General features: G+C 41.0%; 1 protein-coding gene across 4 annotated transcripts in view; it reads right to left on the reverse strand.

Annotated features, from left to right (window-relative positions):
- Nucleotides 1-26,694, reverse strand: part of LOC128536245 (neuronal PAS domain-containing protein 3) — a 237,705-nt gene that overhangs the window by 30,737 nt on the left and 180,274 nt on the right. For all 4 annotated transcript variants that reach the window (XM_053510425.1, XM_053510426.1, XM_053510427.1 and 1 more), the window contains one exon: nucleotides 7,496-7,673. In XM_053510425.1, the coding sequence (XP_053366400.1) occupies nucleotides 7,496-7,673 (178 nt within the window). The remainder of the gene's footprint in view (nucleotides 1-7,495; nucleotides 7,674-26,694) is intronic.

Consider the following 26,694-nt stretch of genomic DNA (forward strand, 5'->3'; position numbering starts at 1 on the left):
TGTCAGATGAGTTGGAACGTGACCCCATTGGCTGGGTCAGCCTGAGTGAAATCAATATGTTTGAGCTGGAGACCTTCTATGGCTTCAGATTTCAATTAAGGCTCCAGCTCAGGTCATGTGATCATCCCTGACTACTCTATTCGTACCATACAATTGAGCGCATTGTGTACTGTACTTTTCTTTTTCTTTCTTTTTCATTTGTTTGTTTGTGGCTCTGTGTGCTAAAACAAAAGAGCTTTCTCATTACGAATACAAACTCGGAACAGGCGAAGGGGCTCTACTACAGCTACGTCTTAAAATATGTGTATACCCATGATAAGCAGTCTCGCTGACAGGTAGATCAGAGTAATGTCTACTCTCCGTGGGCACTAATCCCATTATCTGTATTCTGTGTGAGTACAAATGGCTCCTTTGACCCCTGACTCTTCTTCTCAAGGACACTCCAGCATACGAGGTTAACACCTTTACTGTGGAGTGTGTGAAGGGGAATCACCAGGGAGAACTGTTGCATACAGCACACTCGTCGTGCCCCAGCCAGCTCAGAGACCCCGGAGTGAGGCTGTTGACCTTTGCTGCTGCTGCTGTCTGACGGGGCCACGTGTGGAGTGGTCAAACTCACTCAACTCTCGGTCTTCTTGTGTTTTTTCTTTCTTTTTTTTTGACCATCTCAGGTTATCCATTTCAGAGAGAAATTTTGCACAAGAACAGTTCAAGAAGGCAGTGAGAGTTTCAGCCGCATTTAATAGAGAATGTGGACGTTTATTGTGGGATTTGGATTCGTTTTTAAAATTGGATTGAATTCAATACTCAGAAATCCTAAATTGGATTTATCATACCGTAAAATAGGTAGGATCTCCAGATCACTCAGAAGTATCTATAACTATTTGCACACTTTAGATCATACCAAAATATATAGTGATACTTTTAGTGGTGACTGTATTTCTAAGACACAGAGTCATCTCCAATTATATGAAATCCACCCTACTTCTAATTAAAACATATTGTACACATCTCATGAGGTCAGAGCCACTTTTCCCAAATGCATTTAAAGGTTAAAGGAAAAATACACTCTCTATAACAACTAAAACTGCTTATAGTGAAATGCTTGTGATGCTTACTCAGTCTGGTGCTAAAATGTTGGCTGGTGCCGTATTTTAGTTTTTCCTATGAGAGCATGGAAGTTGTGTGCCATGTCTACATCACAGGGAAGCATTATTAGTGCCACTGCAGTAGCGTGTAACAGAAGACAAATTTTCTATGTTGAAAAGTTGAATCCTGAAGCCAGTCCCAGGGAACTTAAGGCACAAGCACAAGCATACTCACACACCAATTTAAACAGTGGCAATGAAGAAAAGACAGGAGGCAGAGTTGGAGGTAGCAGAGATGAAGATGTTGAGGTTCTCTTTGAGAGTGACAAGGATAGATAGGATCAAGAATGAGTTCATCAAATGTTAGATGTTTTGGAGATAAAGTCAGAGAGACCAGATTGAGGTGGTTTGAACATGTTTAGAGAAAAGATTGTAAAAATATTGGTAGAAGGATGCTGAGGTTGGAACCAGGCAGGAGGTCTAAAGGAAGACCAAAGAGGAGATTCATGAATGCAGTGAAAGAGGACATGACGTTAGTTAGGGTGAGAGAAGAAAAAGCAGAGGATAGGGTTAGATGGAGGAAGATGATTCGCTTTGACGACCCTTAAAAGGGAAAGCAAAAACTTATTTTCTTAATTTTTTAATGATGCACAATATCACCTTATTGAGAAATAGTGGACGCCATAACATTTGTCTCAATGTTCTACAGTGTAGTGTAGTTTAGTGTAGTTATACCATGCAGTTATATTGAGTTAGCAGAGATTTGGCTTTGGAACTTTTAATTGTTGGAGTAGAGGATACAGATGAAGGGGTGAGAATGCAGGACAAACTAAAGTGCATCTCTCTCAGCAGGTCCACCACTATTAACTGGTAGTCCAATTGCACTGTGGGTAATATAGAATATAGTTAAATAGTAAAAACATGCCGGTCAAAAAAAAAAAAAAGTAAAAACTAAATAATTGAATAAATCGAATGTCACGCATTAATTATAAATACTAATGAGCGAGTAATTCAAGGTGGTGTTTTCATGATCTTTGTGCTACAATGCTTTGGGGAAAAAAAAACAGTAACATAATTTGAATGGCACAAGTAAATATAGCGCAAGTTATTCACTACATGGAGCTCATAATCTCATCCTTTCCTCTTTACTGAATTGCTAGCTATCACACAACCAGCAAATGTACACACGCAAGGTTTTGTGTTAATTACCAAGACGCATATGCATGTGTGTGTGTGTGTGTGTGTGTGTGTGTACCTGCATGTGTTGGAGACATGGGTATTACTCTAGTTTGACAGACCCAGGTTTGGGGGCCTGGTGGAAAAGAGCTCTATTTGCATTTCAAATGTCACGCTCAGCGGCAGACACCTGTTTGAAGCTGGAGGACGATGCACACAAATCAAAGGTCTGAGCCTGAGGGAGAGGCAGGATCACCCTGACCAAAGGCTAGTCCTGCTCTGGAGCCTCAGGATCCTGCTGCAGCGGTGCATCTCAACTTCGCCACCCTCCACACACACACACACACACACACACACACACACACACACACACACACACAGCACTTCCACGTACTATTTCCTAACCAAATAAAAAGGACCGGGAGAAGCTTTCACTAGTGTGTGGGTTGTAGCAGGAAGTTGAGGGTTTGTGTCCTCTACAAAAAGTTGAAACTATTAGTCTATCATCAGCAATCTGTGCAGATTGAACATCAAAATAAAAGTGATTTTTCTTGTTTCATTTGCACACTTTTTAGAACTTTCAGGATACCTAAAAAATTTCCCTATAGGTTTTTCCTTAAGTTCTTTATTTGGTTCAAAATGGTTGTATTATTATGTCAGAGATACAAAGTGCATTGATTTAGTTACAAACAAAGAAGAAAAATGTGCCTCTGTATGGTATTCCATCTGTAAGATTTATCAAAGGGACGCTCAAACTTTTTTTTCTTAATCTTCGTAAGAGATTTAAAACTACTGTGCACTGTTATATATAATGAAACCGAAATAAAACAAATACATCCATCATTTAAAAATCGGTCTGCATAAAATGAGTACACAGAGAATTACACTGCAGATCTAGTCAATATGTTGCTCCGTGGTGAGCCATCAGCCTGTCAGCGGCAAAGTAAAATATTGAGGAGGGGAGAAAAAAAGAAAAAAGCAAACAAACAGCCACTGGGGGATATCCATTCAAGTTTGCTCATTTGTTCTAATGTTTTAATGCAGACTAGAATTGAATTAATTCTGCGTTAAATGGATTAATATTTTATTTGCTATAAAATTTACAAACCATGAAACTACATTTCAGCGATGTCTTTATGCTGAATTCATGTGGACATGATGTCACAGGATCTGGCTGGCATCCCCGAATTCATCTTATTGCAAATAACGCTGGCAGCATTCTCTTTTATTAATGTATTTACACACACAAACAGCACTGCCTTTCATCCTCATCAAAGGATTCTTGTTGACAAACATCGGGATTAGCATCCTTAAAAAAAGAAAAGAAAAAAAAAAAGAATACAGCCATATTTAATATGTACCGCTTTATTACACATGTGATGTGCCCTTGAGAGAGAAGATGGAACCAGTGGGTGGGGTTGAGGGGGAGTTACTGGTGTCTCTGCAGTGCCAGACATTTAAACAAGACTGTTGATAACACAATTTACCTCGCAGGTACAACGCTAGGAAAGGTGACATTGCAAAGGAAGGAGTGACATCTTGAGCAGAGTGAAAGAGAGGAGGTGACAAAAGCAAGGAGAAACAGCTGCACATGTCCACATCACATACTTTTTTTTTGAGCTGAGATGGAGAGATTGCGAGAAGGGGAAACGTTGGGTGAGAGTGTGTACACAAATAAATCGTAATGTCACAAGCCCTCTCCATTAAAGAACCTTTCTCTCACTGCTGTTACGGAGGACGACTGTAAAGCCATTCTATACAGATCTTTCTACACACACACATTTATGAACACACTCCACCAATACGTAATATCTGATGGCAAAAAAAAAAATAAAAAAACGAGAAAAGGACAAAGCCACAAATGTGGAACTTCAATTAATTTAAAGCCCCAATCAGCAAAGAATAAATCCTTGGCATATCTAATTACTGAGGCTCTCGGAAGACCCGGGCCGAACAGCCAATCTCCCTCCTGTTTGAACAGCTTGATGAACTAAGGGACTGATGGATATCAAGTCATTTTGTTTAATTTATAAATGGATTTTCCCCTAATACTTAAATTATCATCAGTACAACACAATGAAAATGGGAACATTTGGAAGGCAAAGTCTATAACCACCCTGAAAAGAATTCTAATGAGGAATGTCACCTCTTTTCATTTCTTCTATGCAAGTCCTCTAATTAAATTCTGGGGCGGAGGGAAGAAGCACGTGTTACAGTGCGGCGGCTGCTGCCGCGGCTTTTCCACCTCGACACTCATCAAGCATGTCATGTCTCGCAGTCAGACAGCGAGCGCAGACCTCCAGCCTAACTGCTGGTCTAAATACTGTATATTATTCTGAAATCAACGTCAATTGATGGAGTGAGAGTTTGTTTCTTGAATCTTTCCTTTCCTTCATTTTGGCAGGGAAGAAATAAGACATGCAAATGCTGAGTGTTAGTTATGATCAAGAAGCTTTAGCTGATATCAATTTGTGATTCAACCTTGAAAACCTACAAACTTATTTCTATTATATTTGTATAGCACTTTAAACAATGAGCCTCGTCATAAAGCAGCTTCAAAATAGAAATCTAAATATTTAAAAAAAAAAAAAAAAAAGATCTAGAGTTTCCTCCTAATGAAGAAGCTGGAACGGAAAGTGCGATGTGGCAAGGACGAGAAGGAAACCCTGAAAGTAACCAGACTCAAAAGGGAACTTGTCCTCTTTTGCGTGACACAGTACGATTATAAATATTTTGTTTCAGCATTGCCAGCCAAACGTGGCAACATGGCCGCATTAGTGCGACAGTTGAAACACTTGAATATTTATACACAGGCCTCATGTTTTACAATAAGGGGGGACTGTGACATTTGAAGAACAGGAAATGTTTTGGATAAACTGCCATTCTCACAGTGTATCCAACAGTCTAACATCACTACGCAGGTAAGCAGGTAAGATCTGCTACGAGGTAGAAGTTTGTTTATACTGGAGATGGAAATGCTGGTATGGCATTACTGTGGCTTAGTGGATGTGCCTTGAATGCCATAGACTTTTCATTAGAAACATGAAGAACCTGACAGCACTGGCACTGGCAGGGATGATTCAGCTGCCAACAAGTCTAGTTTTTTCATTTTACTAAATTGTTACTAAATTGTGTGTTTCAAATAATTAGTACTGTGCAAAAGTCTTTAGCTACACCTAACTTCTTCATATTTTGCTTCTAAGAAATAGACTTTCTTGTGTTTTTAATATAGACTTAAGTAATAGTTCTCCAGGCTTCCTGAAAAACTTTTTTCCAGCTCCCATTTTTAGCCTAATCCGTGGATCTGTGCAGTTTCAGAGGAATGCTTTTTATTTGTTAAGCCACACAGTGACCTATGAATCATTCAAGCATAAAAACCCAGCAAACATTGGGCAAGAACCAATGAGAAACAGGTGCAGATGAATACAGATGTTCAGGCAGGTGATTAGTATACTGATGATGCTGAATGCTGAGTGATTGAAACAGATGAGAGGGGAAATAAGGTTGCTGCTGAGGTTGTTACATAAACAAGCAATTTTTAAAATTTCATCTTTAGGCACTTTTTCAGCCTAATGCAGTAAAATAGTTCTTCCTATTTATTTAATTTACTACATTTATTTCATTCATTTAATATGAAAAAATGAGGGGTGGCTCAAGACTTGGTGTAACAGTACGGTACTTAAAATATACTTTAAACAAAAAGGAAGTTATTTATTATATATAAATACTACAACCATTCTACCACTTTGCTTGAGGCAGATTGCCAGCAAATGTCTCACATACTGTAGACACTCGGGTAGACAAACACACAGACAACCTGAAAATCTGAGAAAGACTGAGCGTGACTGATTTTACTGTTTTGTTTTTCACCAGGGAAACGTTTTATATCCGAACTGCACCAAATACAGTATGTTTAAGCTATAATACTGTATGTGCGGTTTACTTGGATTCACATTTAGCTCTTAGCATTTTGAAGGATTTGTATAAGATTTTTATTTAAAGGGATCTGTAAATAATCTAAAAATATATTAAAAAAAACAATTCCACAAAGATTGTGACTGTATATTTAATATTGTCTGGCATCTTTATAACCTCTTAAACCTAATGTTGAAGTGGATTGTGAGATCTCTTGATTTTGTGTCCTTCAGTGTTCTTCAGTGTTGTTCTGCGGATTAGTAAGCATGACAGGAATTTGTGATGAGTCTTATAGTTCATCCGCAGGTGTTGCAACTGACCTTTGGTACAGTACCGTAGGTTCTCAGGTTTCTACAGGGTGGGCCATTTATATGGATACACCTTAATAAAATGGGAATGGTTGGTGATATTAACTTCCTGTTTGTGGGGAAAACTTTTCAAGATGGGTGGTGACCATGGTGGCCATTTTGAAGTCGGCCATTTTGGATCCAACTTTTGTTTTTTCAATGGGAAGAGGGTCATGTGACATAAAACTTATTGGGAATTTCACAAAAAAAACAACAACGGTGTGCTTCGTTTTAATGTAACTTTATTCTATCGTAAGTTATTTATAAGTTTCTGACCACTTATAAAATGTGTTATAAATGTGTTATAAAATGTGTTCAATGTGCTGCCCATTGTGTTGGATTGTCAATGCAACCCTCTTCTTCCACTCTTCACACACTGATAGCAACACCGCAGAAGAAATGCTAGCACATTGAACACATTTTATAGGTTTAAATTTATAGGCTGAACTGTTACTGTAGGAACTATACTATCATTTCTAAACCAGTAACACTACCATTGAATAAACACCACAAAACGCTTATTTCTGATGGACTTCACATGATTCAGATGCAGGTTGCTTTCTAAAAGGAGAAGATGTACAGTAGGCAGTCGAGCCAATTGTATAGGCCAACCTGAGGGATCATACCCTAACCGATTCCCATGAGCTAGCCTGGCTGGATTTCTAACAGGATATGCAAGTCATGATTCATCAGCCAATTCAATTGTTTGTTGTTTTGTTTGGACCTTTTTCTAATTTTCTTAAACTGCATGTAAAGGCCGAACGCTTCATAGTTTAACTCAAAATCTTACTGATATTGTTAAGCATAAGCTTTAAAAAATAACCCAGCTAGGCAACCATCAAAGATTTAAACAAAATTTATTCATAAATTTATATTCATAAATATGCATATTTCTTTGCTGTTAATAGTAGCTAGATGGCAAATATAAACAAACAGGGCAGGATATTTCATAAAGCATTCTCCTCTTACCTGGTTCAGGTGTCTCAGAGTGTGAGGATGAGGAGGCTGAGCTGGCACCGTCCTCAGCCCCGGCTCCCTGAGACAGCAGACTCCGGCCTGGAGGAAGCTTCATTCCCAACTGCTCGGCCATCTCCACCTGATCACCAGGGTGTACGTAGTCAAACACGCTGCTGCCTGTCAACTCCACCTGCAAACACAAACATAAAAACACATTGAAATTGTTTATTGTAAAAATATTATATATATATACTGTAAAATGTTTCTTTTTCATTACAAAAAGAAAAAACAGCAAGCAATTTGTGCAATAATGTGATAATTGGATACATTCTATATTTTTCATGCTTTCAAGACAGATTTAAACGGGAATAACAAAAGTGACCTTCTCTTGCTGACTTTCTAAACGAATCAAACTATTGTGTGCCTCAAACCGTGCATGTTAGGAGCACAGATTTATGGACAAGAGAAATGGTGAAGTTTATTTTCGGGAGAACAAAGTATAAATAAAAAGCTGCAGCAGCGCCGCCATGCTCCTGTGGGTCTTAAAGGTCCCGTTGCATCTCGGTGCATTTCTGGTGTCAGCCTGCAGGGACGTTAGGATTGCATGTGAATAATCCCTTTAATGTGCAATCCCTCAGAGCTGTTGGCTTTTTAGAAATGGACTGTTTCAGGCTGAAACAATTCGGAAACAGAAGACTCGATGACAACGGTGAGTTGTGACCTGGATGTGTAACGGGTAATAATATAGAACAGAGAGGATGATGGCAGGAAAACAAGTTCAATATTCAAACATACTAAGGTGCAATATACGGTATACTATGTACTTGTTTCACTTCAGTGTGGAAAAAAAGAAGCAGACAGCATTTATAAAAAGCACTTTAATTTTGTCAGGGCTATCCTGCTGACCCGGACATTCTAGGTTAACCCCATTTTTGTACACTCTGAACATTTTATGCTGTGACACAGGTTTTTTCGTTTTTATTTATTTATTTTTTCTACGACAGGTGTCTGCGCACATCTTAAACTAACCCACATGCCTTCCAATTCCTGATTCAATGTATCGAAGCTGTAAGCCTACTGAAACATCACTACCCACAGGATCGCTTTCTGCTTCTTGCGGTTTAACAATGCTGTTTCTCTGCACAAAGCAGGAGGTGCGCTCGCTCTGAAAATTCTTCCCTGGACGACAGGCCGAAGGAACCGAGGATGCCACGCGGGGGCGAGACGGGGAATGCCGATCGACTTTCACATGCTTGGAATTCGTTTTGAACGGAGCGCCCTTTCAGAAACGTGAGAGAGCTATTTTACAACTGTATTTAACCTTAAGAGACAAACAGCACCACGGATTACGAGGATGGGAGGAATGATAGCGATTCAAATGAGCAATTGGATTAAGCTTGAATAATAAGAGAGATGACAGTGTCGGTATGCCGGCAACGGAGCACTGAATACATTACACTGAGTGCTTTAAAAAATCTATTTCCGAATGGAGATGAAATGCCAAAGCTATCTCTCTCTCCCAGGTCTCCCGCAGACAAACCTTTTGTGTCTATTATAATTCATGAACACGGCCCTGTCGACTGTTCTAACTGTATTACAATGAGCCTACTTTTCAACACAAGTGTTTCCACAAAGCACTTGTGCAGTGTTATTCTCAGCGATCGGGAGATGGGGAGGGCCAACAATAATACCAGCTCTAATATGCGTTGTGCACCAGGCGAATGTGGTAAAGTGCTGGTGTTATGCGTTACAAGAGAGCGGCAGATTATACTCTGTGATTGCAGAAAGGACACTTGGATTACCGCATGAGCTTCTGCATAGTAGATGAGGCTGCGCTTGGTAGAGAGGGGGCACGGACAGTGCCCTCAGCAACACATTTATTCTGGAGAAGAACACTCAATATAAACCACATCCTCATCTCTCTTCCTCTGACTTATTAAGACGGACGAGCACGGATTAATGAAAACACATGATTCTCTAAACATGAAGAGAGAGAGAGAGAGAGAGAGAAAATGTGGGAGAGTACGAGGGACGTTATGCTACTTTTATTTTTTTTTTAAAGGAAAAGATTTAATTAGCAGGGTTTCAAGAAATGTCAGCTGTCTCCTATTAACTGTTCTGCTTCATCAAAGCCATAAGGCTCACTGTCAGCTTTCATCATATGATCGTTTGCTGTTTTCCCCCTCATTTTTACTTCCTCTCTCTATCTTTCTCTGGTTAATAAGTTAATAAGTGGAATACCTCCTGCACACACACACACACACACACACACACACACACACAAAAGCACGTTTACTGTATACTAGTAGTAGCTTCTCTTTCACATTGCACTCTCTCTCTCTCTCTCTCTCTCTCTCCTGCCCTCTGAGCCTCAGGCTGCTTTGTTAAGTGTCACTGAACCCCGCTGAAGAGCCACGGGAGCGTGCCAGCCCTCATCCTCCTCATTATGACACAATTACTCTCTGGCATCGCGCTCACCTCCCGCTCCCAGCCACTTAACCTGCTTGGGGTTCTCCAACATTTGGCCTGGGCCACACGTGCAAACACAAAATAAAGAGCCACAGCGTGAGATGAAACGCCTGTAAGTACACAGTAACAGGAACAACGATGAACTGAGAAACTATTATGTGAACCGGCGGCTTATCTACTTGTTTCAGGAATAAATATATTTGAAAATATACATATACTTTTAACAAAAACTTATATATAATATTCTATATGCACATGTTATTTTTAGATGTTATGTGTTTAAATGAAACTATATATATATATATATATATATATATATATATATATAAAATGTAATTTTTAACCATGATAAATCTTATGGATAACAGTATAGTATAATTTTTTAACACTGTTCACTGTTCAGCTACTATTTAATAAATTTATATTTCTGATAACGATCATGACCAGTAATTGTTTTTCATCAGCATTAGGCCTATCACACATTATGACATGTTTGCGAGCAGCTCACAAAAAACTGATCTCGTTCACATAACAAGTATTAACTGACGGAGTAAGAACTGATTTTCCAGACTTGCCCCTTACATACTGTAGCTGATGTAGTTAACGTATATAACCATTGGCCATGTAAACAAAATCGCCCAAGCTAGCTAAGACAGAGTTAATACTAATAAAGCCAGACTTTTATGTTAGTGTAAACCAAATGTTGATGGCACACATAATTTTGTTTTATATTGCATCACTGCCGAAAACTTAATTAAAGCAATCATAAACTCATAAGGTTATTAAGCAAAAGACGATCTTCTAGGCATGTTCCTACATTATGTCCATTAAAGATGTCTATTTTTAGCAGAACCGTACGACACTAACAGAATTGTGAATAATATTTTTTTTGGCGGCTGTTCTATAATACAAAACCAGCTGCAGAGTTAAAGTATGGAGTAGCTTTATAAAACCAACAGCAGGCAGAGGCTTAAAGGAAGGCTCCTAATTAAAGGCCAATTGGAGCTGTCGTCTTTGAGTAGGGACCCGGGGGAAAGCCCCGCTACCTGGCTGACCTTGGCAAATGGGAGTCCTTGGCAGAGGCGGTGACCCCCTGAACCCCGCTCACATCCAATCTCCCTCACCGCTGTGCCATGTGACCCGCTTCATGCAAATCCCTTCTCCCCTGTGAGCCGCGGATAAACTGCAGCCTAATTAAATATTTTTTAACGATGTGAGTAATTTTTGCCGAGGGGTGGATTCGGGGGAAAAAATTAATATGAGATCACAAAAGATGTTCTCGCCGTTGATTCTGTAAATTAATGACTATCTGCCTTATGATAAAAAGCACACTGCCAGGAATAAGAATGAAGCTTACTTCATTTGTCTAATAACCAAATGCTTTCAGGGACCAAAAAAAAAAAAGAAAAAAAAAAAGTCTAAAATGCTTCTGGAAAGTTTCCATGAGGCAGCGGACAGACTTTATGGCATGAAAGTGATGGATGGCAAAGAGGCTGCCAAGCCCAGGGCTGAAGAGTAATATTTGTCGGCGAAGGCTACTAATTTCACAATTCAAACAGCCACGCTGCACAGTTTGTATGTGTGACAGCTCTCTGCTTCTCTGGCATCTCCAGAAGAGGGGGTGAGCTAAGCCGTTCTCTCCTCTCCTCTTAGCTACTCTATTGCCTGGCTGAGGCTATATCTATCACAGCTGCACTATTAACTGGTGAGAGCATTCTCCAGCCCACTCGAGTGTTACACAGCTCAGATTACAGTAACCTTTAACTGGGCAGTGACAGACAGACAGCCGAGATTTACTGGAGGAGCACTTTGCTTCTCTCTCGCTCGCTCTCCCTCTCTCTGTCCTTTTAATACTGCATTGTGCCACTTCTCTGCACGGCCTTAATCTTCACTGCTGTACTAAAGCCTTTCACTTCGGGAGAAATGGAAAGGCATCAAGGCAATGCATAGTGGTCATTATAGACACACCGTCATTCACTGCAGCAGTCAATCAGTGATAAATGATGGTATAAGACTAATGTCCTGTTGCAATAATGGCACACGGCATTTTTATTGTCCAAACGAGTAATAAATAATCATATCTGAAGCTGGAGGATTTACAGAAAATCTCTAGGATGGTGTTTAAATTCATGCACAATATATTTTTTTTAACCTGGCAAAGCACATGCAACAGTGAAAGGGAAAATAACTTTAACAATTAACTTTGAAGGACAAAAAGGGAAAAATTTCTCCCGGTGCTCCTTTCTCCAGCGCGCCTGATTTTTATCGAGCCCCACAAAGCCTTCTTAGATCATCTTAATCCACTGTGGCAAAGTAGCTGAATATGAGATTCAGATTGTCTTAGAAATTCCGTGCTAGCAATCAGCTTCCTGACACCGCTTTTCTCTTCAACCTTCAGAACTTGTGACAGCAAAGACCAAAAGGCAACCCACAAAGGAGAGAACAATCGGTGAACTCGGCACACTAGCTACTTAATCCACAGAACAAAGATAGCACTTCTGACACTTCTAAGCTGCTTCACGATCAAATATTTGATGATATACATATAGCATGAAGAGCACTGCAAAATAATGGTCATCAGATTATTGCTGTTTTGATCAGGTGAACTGGATTGGGAGGAAAATATTCAGTCAAATATTGAAGGTTATTGTCCAGTTATTTACCTTAAGGCATTTTAATATTAATTATGCAGAAACTACACTGACACTAATAGGAAGAGTATGTTGGCGTGAAGGTGAAAGTTTAAACCTGCGAGTAAAAAAAGAAAAGCCAATCATAATAGATTCAAAACCAAATATTACATGAACTTTACAAAAATGTGTACATCACAAAATAAAAAAGGGGAAACTGTAAAGATCTAGCATAATAACAATTTTTTTATTCCACTTAAATATCTTAAAGGTTATATACTGTATATAAATATACAGTATATATATATATATATATATATATATATATATATATATATATATATATATATATGATAGTTAATGATTTCAGTTTTAAAAAAATTGCTGCAAATAACCTCTTTACAAACCATTGAGTAACATTTCTTTTTTCCATTTTTGTCTTCAAGTGTCTAAATATGTACTAAATAAACCTTTCATAAGGTTAAAACTACGGCTTAGGGTATATAGACAATCTGGAAAGTGTAATTTGCTCAAGATAATTGTAGATGTGAGAGAGAGGGAAGGGAGCCGAGCTTGTGGAAGTTATATTTTCCATTGTGAGAGTGGGCTAACCTCTGTCCACTGTGCTCCTGTCCCCTCCCTCTGCCCGCTGAAGGGCCTGTTACAGATCACTGGCCACTTTGAAAATCAAGAAAATGAAAATCAACTCTGGGAGAAATCTGTCCAGGCAATAACCCGTCTGTCTTCGTGGTCACATCCCAGTGCCTCTCCATGAGCGGGAAGTGTCGCGGGTAGAGGGGGGTAATCCAGGATTTCAGCCCTGCTATTTTCTTCCTAAAGAGCATTGTGAGAGTCCGTTCTCCATATCCCTTTTCCACAATACACCAGTCCAAATTAAATTACTAACAAAATAAAATGCAGCCAAACCGCCTCTATTAGACTTCCCCGGAACAGAGATTAAACATCACTGAGTCGATGCTCTCTCTCTCTCTCTCTCTCTCTCTCTCATTCATACATCATTCTTTGTCCCCTTATTGGGATCACTTATCTATCCTCCCAGCATCTGAATAGCTTTCCCCGCTAGAAACATCCATGCCTTAAACTAAATCAATAAACTCTCATTTTCTTGCAAGGGTTACATATTAATTGGAGAGACCGAGACTCAGAGTGGGTCCTGTGGATCAGGCGATGAAGATGGGAAACACCACCAGGCTGCCATGATCCCTTAATGAAACCTCCACAAGCATCTCCTTCCTGACCTGTCCCTCTTTCTCTTTCCTTTTCTCCCTGTATTCTTCCCTTTGCCGCTCATTCTGATGAGTTCTCATGCTGATCAAATACACACAATAACGGTGTTTTGTAGCTGTGGTCAATTTTCTCTCTACGGCCCTGATAAACCCAGACATTGCACAACCACAGGCCATAAATCTTTGTCTGCTCCCTGCAGCGCTGAATTGATGAATTATTAAACAGGAGGGAAAAGTGCACATATGAACATGCATCCACTTGCAAACATACATATAGATACATATCTCTGTGCACATTTACCCGACTGCAGAGTCCTTCTCTGCATTTTAGGAAGCTCTTACGACTGACAGATTCAGACAAAAAAAAAAATGTTATATAATTTCCACTATAACTAAAAACAAGCTGCTGTAGGCAAGAAGACTCTGATGCACATAATAAAGATCGTTTAAAACACTGTCTGAAGAACTGAGCTAATAGTAAACGGCGGTAAAAATCATAAAAAAAAGGACTGAATAAAATGTTTTGTTAGCTAACACAACACAACAAGGGGAACATGTCAGCACTTCTGTGTCTTGCAGCCTGTCTGCACACTCCAACACAAAGCTGAGGCCTAAAGCACATTTCATACATTTCCAGAGCACGGTTTATCAGTGTTTTCACAGCAGTATTTCAGGATGGGGTGGGAGGCTCTGCCAGCGCAGGGCTTTGTGGTGGAGGATGTCACAGCACAAGGCCAGGAGCACTCAGTGAAGGATTTTAGGTGTTACAATGCTGACTGATTCGGTTTGTGTGGGCTTGAGAGTCTCTACAACAACCTCCTATTAAACCCAAAGTGTTAGACTGAAGAAAATAAAATGTGAAAACGAACATTTGTCCAGACATTTTAACTCCATTTTGGGAGGGTGGGTTTTACCCGTCCACCCCAAAAAAATAAATATACCAAAAAAAATGTGATATCTGTACTTTAGAAAACATAAAACCATTTCAACCAAATTCCTTTCCAGCCTGGTGTGTGCATTCTGCCTGCAGAGAGGTGAAAGTAAAGATTAGTAGAGTCCAGCTGGCAGTAAGAATAGAACTAGTGATGGAGGAGTCGTTGCTGTATTTTGTGGTGTTTGTATGCAATTACCAGTAAATATATTCATTTATTCATTCACTCAATCAATTATTTGTCAGGCAGATGTTCTCACCTAAAGCTAGTCACAAAGCCAGACTCCTGATGCTCGAACAATAAACAGCTCTCGTACGGGGAAGACAGCAGCAGCCTGAGAGCAGCGGGGAAGTCGGAAAAACGTCACTGCCGCGACAACATTATGACCATCATGCACAAGAACACTGCACTAATGTCACATCAGACTGCGCCATAAAGCGGAGCGCCGCGCTTCAGCGTACAGTCCAGCTGAGCGAGGGCTGCGGTTCACAGCCCGGCCAAGAGAGCTGAAGGCCAGCACCAGGTACACCTTCAGGATTTGTTTAGTGAAACTCAGGCTGTGTGTTACTCCATGTGTGTGTGAGACAATTCTGTCTCACTCTATGCCTCCAACCACACTTATTGTCTTACATTTTACCTCTAACCATGCTGCGTTATGCACTACTTCTTACCACACTGTCACTCTCTGTCTCCAACTGTTCTGTCTCACTCTCTGTCTCCAACAGTTCTATCTCACTCTCTGTCTCCAACAGTTCTATCTCACTCTCTGTCTCCAGCCGTTCTGTCTCACTCTCTGTCTCCAACTGTTCTGTCTCACTCGCTGTCCCCAACAGTTCTATCTCACTCTCTGTCTCCAACTGTTCTGTCTCACTCTCTGTCTCCAACAGTTCTATCTCACTCTCTGTCTCCAGCCGTTCTATCTCACTCTCTGTCTCCAGCCGTTCTGTCTCACTCTCTGTCTCCAACAGTTCTGTCTCACTCTCTGTCTCCAACTGTTCTGTCTCACTCTCTGTCTCCAACAGTTCTGTCTCACTCTCTGTCTCCAGCCGTTCTGTCTTACTCTCCATCTCTCCGTCTTTGTTCCTGCCTCCAACCAAACTTACTGTCTCAAACACTGTATTAAACCACCCTTACTGATTCACTCTCTACCACCAACCACATTCACCTTCTCCTGATCTAACCCCAAACATGCTGTCAATTCTGGGAACTTTCACACTAAGCACGATTGCCCCCTCCCCCGCTGGCCAGCATTTACATTATAATTTTTCTTTGTACTCAGGTACAAGTGCATATTTTCACCCTCCAATGCCCTCCAGGTGGGCTTATCTTTGCCGCTATGTCTAATATTATTACAGTTTCAGAATGTCAAAAACAACGCTCTCGCATGCCTTCCTACTTTATCAGCTATGGCTGTGGAGATCAGAGGACGTGATTGGCGTGTCCTACGTGAACACAGAGATTTCATAGGAGACAGACAGTACTCATGACGTCTCGTCCACTTTTATGTTTAGGTATTACTGGCTTCCATATTTGATAACCCGAGTACGCAGTATCATTTTTGAGACCAGTTTTTCCAGTGGACTCAGGCACGGTTCCTGAGCGCGGAACTCTTTTGTTCACACTATTTCAAATTAACAGTCTTTGGGGTCTCGAAAGCAATCCCAGGACGCAAATCTGAAAATGCCCAGAGGGTGTTCCTGTCTTTAACCACACTTACAGTTTCAATGTCTGTTTCCAACCACATTACTTACTCTAACAACAAGCATGCGGTCTCACTACTGTCTGTCCTCAATTACATTTACTACCTCAGACACTCTATGTCTCCAGCCACACTGTCACCGTCTTTATCTGGCTATGCTGTCTCACTCTCTGTCTCTAGTCATGCTGTCTTGCTCTTTCTGTCTGACTGCCGCTCTGCGTCCTCTGTTCCCCAACGCAGAGGCTCAGGCAGAAGGACGCTGCTGTTGCTGGCTGAGTGAGTTTTCTGATTTATGCTGGGAGACTGCTTCTGGCACCAGGGCACCTTGAGGGAAATTATAAAGATCCCGATATACAAGGGCTCCAATGCAGGGGATGATACAGTTACTGAACTTCCTATAATGTTCGCACACACACACACACACACACACACACACACACACACACACACACACACATTCTTGGATACACAGAGCTGTGATTGCGGTTCAGAACTGTTCCACGGCTTAAAGGTTAATGTCTACACTGCAGATGGGTGAACGCTCTGGCCTGGTTCCACACTCAGAGCTCCGTTCTGTCAGAACAGCAATCTGCTCTTCTGTTGCTTACTGAGCCACTCCTACATATCTATAACTGACCAGGACAAAATCTGAGATAAAGTGACCCAATAAGCTATGTGTAAAAATCCATATTAACAAAATATAATTATAAAATATGATAAAACTACAAAATATGTTAAAATAAATAAATAAATAAATAAATAGATAAACGGTCTATACGATCATCAATGAAATGCACAGTTTTCTGAGGGACGTTGTTTGGGATATTAAACAAAATGAGGTTGTGCTCCAGTGTTCTAAGTTCTATAGCTATTAAATATGATCTAGTTAATGTTTACAAACTCTGGGTATATATATATATATATATATATATAATATGTTGTATTCATATCCTGTGATTTTTCCTCTGCATGTCTTGGCATGTGCAGGTGAGAACGAATCCTCCCGTTGTGTTTCTTACATCATTATGGCCTGTCAGAGGAAGTGTATACGAGCAACTTTGTTTCCAGCCCCTGACTCCAACAGTGCATGAGTAGAGACAGCAACACACACAGACACAGCTGTCTAAGAAACTGGCTCTGTGCCAAATTTCTTTCTCTCTTCCTCCCAACACCCAGCAACCAAACCTGCATGCTCTCATGAGCACCCATTGATCCGCCCATTCATCCTTCCATCCATCTATCATTCCACTTGCCGATGTTCGCACGGGAGGAGCAGACGCTAATCTTCATATTCTTTGTAAAGCTCTTTCTAACAGGCTGCGCATTGGATTGCTAACTTTTTCTTTTAGGCGAAGACAGCCTGATTGTAGGAGGTGACGCACATGTGCATGGGAAAAGTTCAAATAATAATAAAAACCATGGAATCTCTGCTGCTCATTCTGTATATTTACGTAAGTATATTCTGGCCTAGCAGAGGCTTGGCTTTGGCTTAAATGCTAAACGCAGTACAGTTTAATATTGGATGGAGATAGACGCACATCTGTATGTCTTTCTCTCTTTCTCTCTCTCTCTCGCCCTCTTTCTCTGTATTGCACACGGGATTTGTGAGCATGCCTAAGAGGCTGCAGACTGGGTCTGAATGACTGACATGGACCTCGGAGTGTTAGCATACATCCATATCCTCAGCCTCCCCTTCCCCAGCAGAGGATCCCTTCATACACAGCGTCTTTGTTTGGGTCCTTTGTTCCTGACAAGGATTTCTGAAGACGAAGCGGTCACACAAACTGCTGAGAGCGATGCTGCATTTAAAAGGGAACAAAGCAGATTGCTCTCTGATACATAAAATAACTCTACTATATTGTATGAGCAAAGCCACTGAGACTATAAGCAGTGCACTGACAAGTTCGCCGGCGATGACCTTGATGCGCTCATTAAGTAAAGATTTTCCATCGTGTCAAAAAACTTGGCTTACGGCATTAATCAGTCAATTAATAATTACATTAGGTATATTTCATTAGGTGCTCACAAGAGAGTAAACTGTAAATTCTATATGGCAAATAACAAACGCTGATTGGTTAGCAATATCTCTGCAAAAACAATAGTTTTTTGGGGGGACGTAATTTATTTAAATTACTCCAGCAGTATGAGCATTAGTTCTAATTAAAGACAGTGTGACTTTTTTGTGAGAAAAAAGAAAAACACACCACCGCAGTTTTTTCCCCCTCTTCTGAAAAAGCCACAATTGATGACTAATTCCGAGCTTGGGAACACACTGCATGCATGATGAATCAACAGAGGACAAAGAAAGAAGGGAAGCGGTGGCTTTCTGTCAGCAAAAGAGATCATTCTTTTTCTGCACTGCAAACGCACAATCAATTCATTATGAGCGTGCTTGCTTTTGTAAAGCTGGGATTTATACTAGCATGCCCTGATTCAGTTCGGGTCCAGAGGAGTGTCTGATTTTACTGAAACGGAGCATCAGAACAGACCACATAATAATCAGATCGAAAGAGCAAGTCATGTAAGGAAAAAGAAAGATCGATGTGATTCAAAAACAAAACTCTTGCAATGCTGACGATAGATACAGATAGTGGATTGTGGATGTAACTTTGTAGACTGACTGAACTGAAGCCCCTGGGGAAACATCTTTAAATGTGGACCGGTTCTCTGGATCTAGAGGTGGATTTGGTAGCATTGGCTATTGCAGAGGGAGAGAAGCAGCGCAGAGGAGTGTTAACCTCAGCAAGCCTGCGGGTTCATTAGAACATCCAACTGGGTACAAGAAGGCCCAGATCATCACTTGGCGTAACAGATGAAAGAGAAAGAGGAGAAGGTCATTTTCAGGTGGTCTTCGTCACGGTTAGATGAATAAGACATTGATTTATCAAACAAGGTAGAAAAAAATAAAGCAATGTGGAGTAAAGGTGGAGGGCGTGCTTATACATGGCATCGACAGGCTCTGAATCCTGTGCATTACTAAAGCCAATGGGATCAGTAGACCTTTTTAAAACCCTTATAAATCAGGCTGAAAAAAAAAACAACAACAACAGCAAGCATAGTGGCCTGTGATAAGCTCCGGACAGACAGCTTTACTGCAAGTGGACATCACAGCAAAACAGAGACATCTGTAATTGGATCAATGTCCGGTTTGAGGAATAAAAAGTCATCTTTTGAGTCGGCCATTGCTTAAGATGCCACCAGTGCCAAAACCCCCTTTACAGCCCAGGGTATCGAATTGGTATGCTTTAAACAGCTCAGGATGAGAGCGTTCTGCACCGGTGCTTTAGGTGGAGCGGAATCAAAGGAAGACCAACGTATCCATCTCGACTTCAGAGACGAGCGGCTGATCTTGTCAAAAGGGGCCTGTTACATGTGTGAAAGCTCAAGGCAGAGACACCCTACTCTAACATTTTTAAAGCTTCTTTTTAAAGACCTTCTCAGGTAATATCTCTTAGGAATGCCCAGCCAATAAAATTAAATGCCAAAGGGATAAGATTACCATGATACGATCTGAAAATGTGATGAATAGAGGAGTCGGATCAGATACACAGGGCTGTGCGCTCCCCAAATTTATTACAGATGTGTCTCTCGGAGATAGAGCTCCCTTCAAAAGGGCTTCAACACCGGCCTGTGCTTCCTCTCTGAGACAGGAAATGAGTGCTGGAGAGAGGAGGACACTATCACTAGATGCCAGTCAGCAGAGCTTTCTCAGTGTTAGCACTCCCATTTTAACAACACGTCGTGTTTACGGTGCTGCTGCAGTGGGTTAAAAAATACGGAATTTAGAATTTGAGCTAAAGTGATCATTTCATCCACATGCACAAACTCGCATGGCTGAAAGGGAGTTGATTATGTGAAGCCTCTAGACTCTTCTAGCTCGTGTACACTTTTTTGGCCACAATTTACAAAAAGATTGTAGAATGATGAAGATTGTAATCTGATTGGTTGTCTACACATTGATGCACTGGAGGACTGGCTTGTAAGACTAATAAACCCCTTATCATCTTTTACACTCCCAACCCTAAGGTGTGTTTCTGTGTATCCAACAACTACATCAAATATTCATTTATTTATCATCTATAAGGCTTTTCCTGTTCATGGTTGTGGGAGACTGCAGCCTATCCCAGGTGACTTTGGTCATAAGGCGTTGTACAGCCTGGGCAAGGTGATAATCCATCGCAGGGCATGTGGGCACACATTTCAAGAATTTCGGGAATGCTAATTAGGCTGATCTGCATGTCTTTGCACTGTGGGAGGAAACCGGAGTACCTGAAGGAAACCCCTTCAAGCATGGGGAGAACATGCAACTCCATGACCTGTTGTGGAAATTAAACCCTTGACACTGGAGGTGCGAGGCCACAGTGCTAACCACTACGACACCGTACCGCCGATGCTACATGAAATATCAGTAAGAAAATACTATATTATTAGAGTAAGGGGTGGGAGGCCGACACTGTCCACATGCATTGGAATTTACATGGCATGGCATGATGCTTTGATGTTTTTACCTTGCAATGAGTTTACCATATATGCCCCTTATTAGACCCATATCTCACTTGCTACAAAAATAATTATAGTATACTGGAATGCACTAAATGCAAATGGAAATAAGGCCAATATTGTTTTGAAAGAAAACGCTGCAATATACTGTATATATGCTGTATATAATGCTGTAAAAAAAAAGGTCTTTAAAAAACAAGAAACGTTTCTTAAATGACCTTAAATAAAGAAATCCTAGCTCACGTAGCTGCTACCTAATGTGTATTCATGTTTGCCAAGTACCCACTAATCTGACCCTGGCACCTTTGTCACTTGTCCTATGGTAAAAACGACCCGCTGGCCTTTTAACACTCGCGGCATGCTGCAGAGGTTCTGGTTAATTGCTGAGAATACAAAGGGCTGCAGACCTGCCCACTCGTTCATCAAGAACTGAGGTGACTTTAGTGCTGTTTAGAGTCTGTCTGCCTCGGACTGCTACTACACCAAGACACACACTCATGATATAAGAAGGTTGTTTTTGTCTTATTTGACCCTAGAGGGTATTAAGTGTTCGTGGCCATTTTTTTATGATTGGTGATGTAGTTTGAGCTTTAGTACATTTATTGGATAAACACAGACAAATCATAAATATAAAAGGGAAACATAACCTGTGTTTAAGACTCACTGAAAAGCGGCACCGAATCTAGGACTCCTCCCCAGAGCAGCTAAACAACAGTAGATGCTTCAGAGGGCGCTACACACATTTAGACTTCAGATGACTAAATTTGCAAAGTAACACAATGTTCACACATTCTACACCCACACTCACAAAACCAGCGTCTCAGTCTCCCTAGTCAGACAAATGCGTCTGTCAAACTGAGGCCTGGCTGACATTTCATTCTTGTTGGGTAAGCAGAATTTATGGCTCTACTGCAAACAGGGCTTATGATCCCGACACCAGAAGGCTCAGTGCCTGTACGACTAGCAGTACTAAGCAGAGTAGCACAGACCTTGGAGCAAAGCCCAGAACAAAGCTCCACATCTCACCTCCATCCTCCCATCCACTGCGCATCTCCAATTCTAACAGCCAGCAGCAGACTGTAGGAGCAGGCCATGTTCATGCTCAGAACGATAAGGTGGGACGGAATCTATTTGGCCAGCACAGCTCTATAACCTTGTCTGCTGTGTGATCCAGGGTCTTACAAAAAAAAAAGCAAAAAAAAAAAAAAGGCTTAGTAAAAGCAAAAAAAAAAAAAAAAAAACACTATAAAACACTGTTTACACAGAAGCCACTTTTTATTTTCTGCCAAATAACTCTTCATGGTTGCCAGTTCCTACCTGCTGTTTGGTTCATATCTAGCATAAAGCTCCAACCAATCCAAAACTACTCACTTTGTCAATTTGTGGATGATGAATATTTCCAAGCACTGCTATAAACTTACAGGGAATCACTCAGATATATATATATATATATTTTTTACAGATCCTTTCCCTGTTTTACAGTACTTCACATTGATCCTATATCCTATAGCATCCCGCTAAAGATTTCACTTTCTCAAAACAGTTTAAGTCCTTCCCTTGCTACAAAAAAAAAAAAAAAACTATTTAAAAATAATATTATTCCCAGAACATGAATGAGTTCTACCTGTTAGAGCCGTAATCCAAAGCTACACAGTTTAATGACTTGGTATTTTGACCATGCTAATGCTAATCGATTCACTGTTGTCTTTGTGAAAGTCCTGTCTCTGTGGGTTTCTTTTGGCGAGGTGTCAAGTCCGTGGCAGCTCGGTGCCGAAGGTGTTCAGAGAGTTTTATATTACACAAAGCCAGTCGTTTGCCGCTGGGCCTTTGCTTCCCCACACACCTAAATATGTGTCAGAGGCCCAGTAGCCTTTCATGTCTAATACAGTGATATTAGCCTCAAAGGGAAGCTAAACTTTCCCAGCATTTTTCAAACACGTGAGAAGGAAAAGTTGCTCTGAAGTTGTGTGCTTTCATTCATGCAACCTTAACAGGCATCCATTGTTTTTTGTTTTTTTAAATAATTCTTAAATCTGCTTTTGATTTAACTTTAGATTTTCAAAGTCATAAAAAATCTATTAGGATGTATACCGAACTGATACACAGCACAAAAGAACACTGGATCACGACTGTAACCAACAGGCCTGACAGGACATTAAAACTGTCCTACTGTCCATTCAACCTGAGCTTACTATAATATTTATGGTACATGCCCTTTACAGCTACCAAGGACACGGAGTAAACAAGCAACGCAGTTTATTGCATGTAACAATTCTTTAATTCCACATGTGAGTGATTTAATTTGCCCCACTTCCTAATGACTGTGTGCACATCTTCAAGGGATGTAATAGAGCCTCATTTATCATCCGCAGCTTGCTGGAATGCATGCTTTCCCTCGCCCTTTCTCTCTCTTTCTCCCCTAAGTAAAGACGCTGCTGGTCCCTCCCCATTCCTGCTGCTAAGCTCCTGGGGGAGACATAGAGCTGAGGAGGTGCTGGAGGAAGTGCTGCAGGAGCAGTGTGATGAATGCTAGAGAAGATAATATTATTGGCACAGCTGGCTAAGCTTGACAAGACATTTCTCACTCTGCCCAACCACGGTCACATCATTCGCTGCAATCCCCAATCCCCAACCCCCACCTCTTTTAAACTGTGTCTCCATTTTTTGGAGGGGGTGACAGAAGATTTGCACAGGACAAACTAGCTTGTCACTAACGGACAAGCCGGCCAGCTGTTAAGGTATCAAGAACATGACAGATTGCTATGTTTTACCTCCGATTAATTCACTTATTAGAGCTAACCCAAATCACACATCACTGTCATATCAGATGTCAGAGCTAGGAAAATGTGTCAGTTATGTGCGTTCTAGCCAGACCCCAACACAGACAGACTGGTAGACACACACACACACACACACACACACAGAAACAGGATATCATTTTAGTGCTAGTGTCAGTATAGTCCCCAGAAACCCCTTACAGGTGAATCCTCTATACAGACTGACGTCTGTTCTGCTCTAGAACAGAAATTTTAATCTATGTAGAACAGTAAGACAACGGAAAAGTGAAAATGGTGCGATGGCGAGAGAAGAAAAAGAAGGTCCGTTTATACCTTGCAATGACTTCTGGCATTAATGTATTCTAGTACTCTTGCGATAAATCTATAGCATTTCACCACATTAAAACTAGTTGTGACTAAAACAGGTGTAAGTACATACTGTACATTATATCTTGCACTGCAATCGGAATCTCATCCGATCCACCAGACCATCTCGAAGGTGAGTTCGGCAGGGTTACTTGCATGAGACTGTACAATGCCTTCTCTCATTACTAAGGATACATGAAGACATACAATTAAATGATTAAAAGAAAGCAGCAATGAACCTGCGGGGGAAAAAAAAAGAAAAGAAAAAAAATGACTGACAGACAACTTATCGCAACTGCTGTAAACACGGCTTGTCGTGTGCCTCCTAAAAGACAGCTGTTAAATACCGTGTATTTTTCAGCAATAAATAAGTACAAGACATACAATAAAATCATCTCAGGCTATCCTGCTTCTGACATTATGATAGCTGATTGATGGGCCACGCTCAACCTAGCAAGCAAGCAGGATTATTTGCAAGCCGTACAGGGTAAACTAATATTAATAACAGAAGAGTTATTGCACAGAAGATATTATGACATTATGGATACAAGCTGCATTTTATCATTGAATAAGCTGAGATTATGAGGCAGGAAATCTCTTAACATTAAAGTCATGGAAATGTGATTGAAAACCCATCTGTGGTAGATTTCTGTTAAATTGAACTAACTACAGCTTTGTGGCTGGACCCTACATCTCTATGACTCTTGGTCAGATTCGAAATATCCTGCAATACTAACTAGTACATAGACTAAACTAAAATCTCATCCTTTGACTCAAGATTCCTTAAGATTGTCACGTTAATAAACTCATAAACGCAGCCTTTTTTTTTATGATGGCCCTTTATTTAATAATTTTCTTAAAGGCAATAATAGACAGAAATCCTGTGCGTAAAAAATAAAATAATGACTCTATAATTTGCGCTGCTGTCGTCAATGACACATGCTAAACTCTGCATGTGAGCCCATTTTAACCTACACGGCATGAGACACAATGAGACTCGGTTTGGACGTCTGTTAATAGAGACGGTGTTGGATGTGTGTGACTGCATGGTTTTGTATGCAGTGGCCCCGCCACCCGCTGCCAGTCCTCCTAACTGCACAGCAATACAAATCTTTATTCGGTCTTGAGATGTTGACAGGTCAATTGAAGAGAATGAGTCTAGTTTATGATGCAGTTGTCAGAGGTGGTTAGGCCGGGAGTCTGTTTATCTGACTAGCTGAGATATTCCGACAATCTCTCTCACAAACCCCCAGCACCTCGAGGTTAATTACTTCACCAATTTGAGTAAATGGCATGCCATAGTCCCATCTGTCTCCATTAGTTCCCCACTATTTCTCAATTTACGAGGACGGGGGTCAAGGCGCCGGGTGCAGGAGGGATGTAATAAAGCATGGAATTTTTATGTTTACACAAATGCAGGAGCCAGGGCATAAATAACTGAAATGCATCCCTCAAATGGCAAGAGCGTTCATAATAACGCTGCTCTTTAAAAAGTCGTTTTTGAGCCATTCTCCACTGCCCATAGAGAATAAAAAACATGGTGCACTAAAAACTAACAAGCCAGAGAACGGTGGCAATAAATATAAAGCTCACGCTTCCCCTCTCTGCCCTGTGCTCACATACAAGGGCAGTGCAATTACAGGTCTCCGTCAGTGAAACCACAGCACCAGGCGTCCGCGGCTTCAGCGCCGCTATGTGTGACCAGAGCAGCTGTTAGAGTAAGATTCACTCTGTGTGCTTTAGTCACTGTACCTACTGCACAACTGGAGAACTTGGTCTAAAATGAAGCCGATGAAGAGTTACAGAAAGATTAACATCCACTATGACGGAAAAGCTTTGATCAAGAAGCTAAGTGTGTGTCCGTGAGTGGAGGACACAGCTGTCGGAGTGTCACACACCTGCCTGTAGCTGCAGTCCTTCTCCACTTGTGATTGGAGGGTCACAGGGAGGGACTGCTGGGGCAATTAATTTCATAGCAAGGTAAATCCAGTCTGTGGCTTGACTGCAGCCCCACCCCCCACCCCTTTCTCTCTTGTTATTAGTCTGGCTCTGCCTGCTTCTGCCTTTGTCCCAAAGGATCCATACATTCAGCTGTTAAAGATGACCTTGCCAAGTACACAAAACTGCTAACTTTCTATCTCCCGCACCATCACATTTTCTCTCTCTCTCGTCCTCTCTCTGCCATGCTCCCACAGCTACACTCTTCAAACCCACCTGAATAAAAGAGACACTTTTAACAGGGGGTTTTATTTATTCTAAAAAAAAAAAAATGCTATCAAGGAAAAGGCAGAAACAGTAGAAGTTAAGTTTCGCTCACATCCAACCACTTTTACTTCACATTTAGAGGTTGTTGCGGTTCTTCTCTACCGCCCTCACATTGACTCTAATCTCCTTCTCTCTTCATGCGTTAATGTGCGCGCGCGTGTCGGTGTGTGGGAGTGGCGAGCATGGGCTGGATGGGGCCTCGATGTGCAAACAACAAAGTCGCTGTCACTTAATCATAGTCTCTTTAAAGAGCATGAGAGCGATGCTGAGGTGAGACACTGACGCTTTTCCTTTTCAAGGACAATTGTTCTTTACACCCTCCATTA

The sequence above is a fragment of the Clarias gariepinus genome, chromosome 13 (assembly GCF_024256425.1).
Source record: "Clarias gariepinus isolate MV-2021 ecotype Netherlands chromosome 13, CGAR_prim_01v2, whole genome shotgun sequence".
NCBI lineage: Eukaryota > Metazoa > Chordata > Actinopteri > Siluriformes > Clariidae > Clarias > Clarias gariepinus.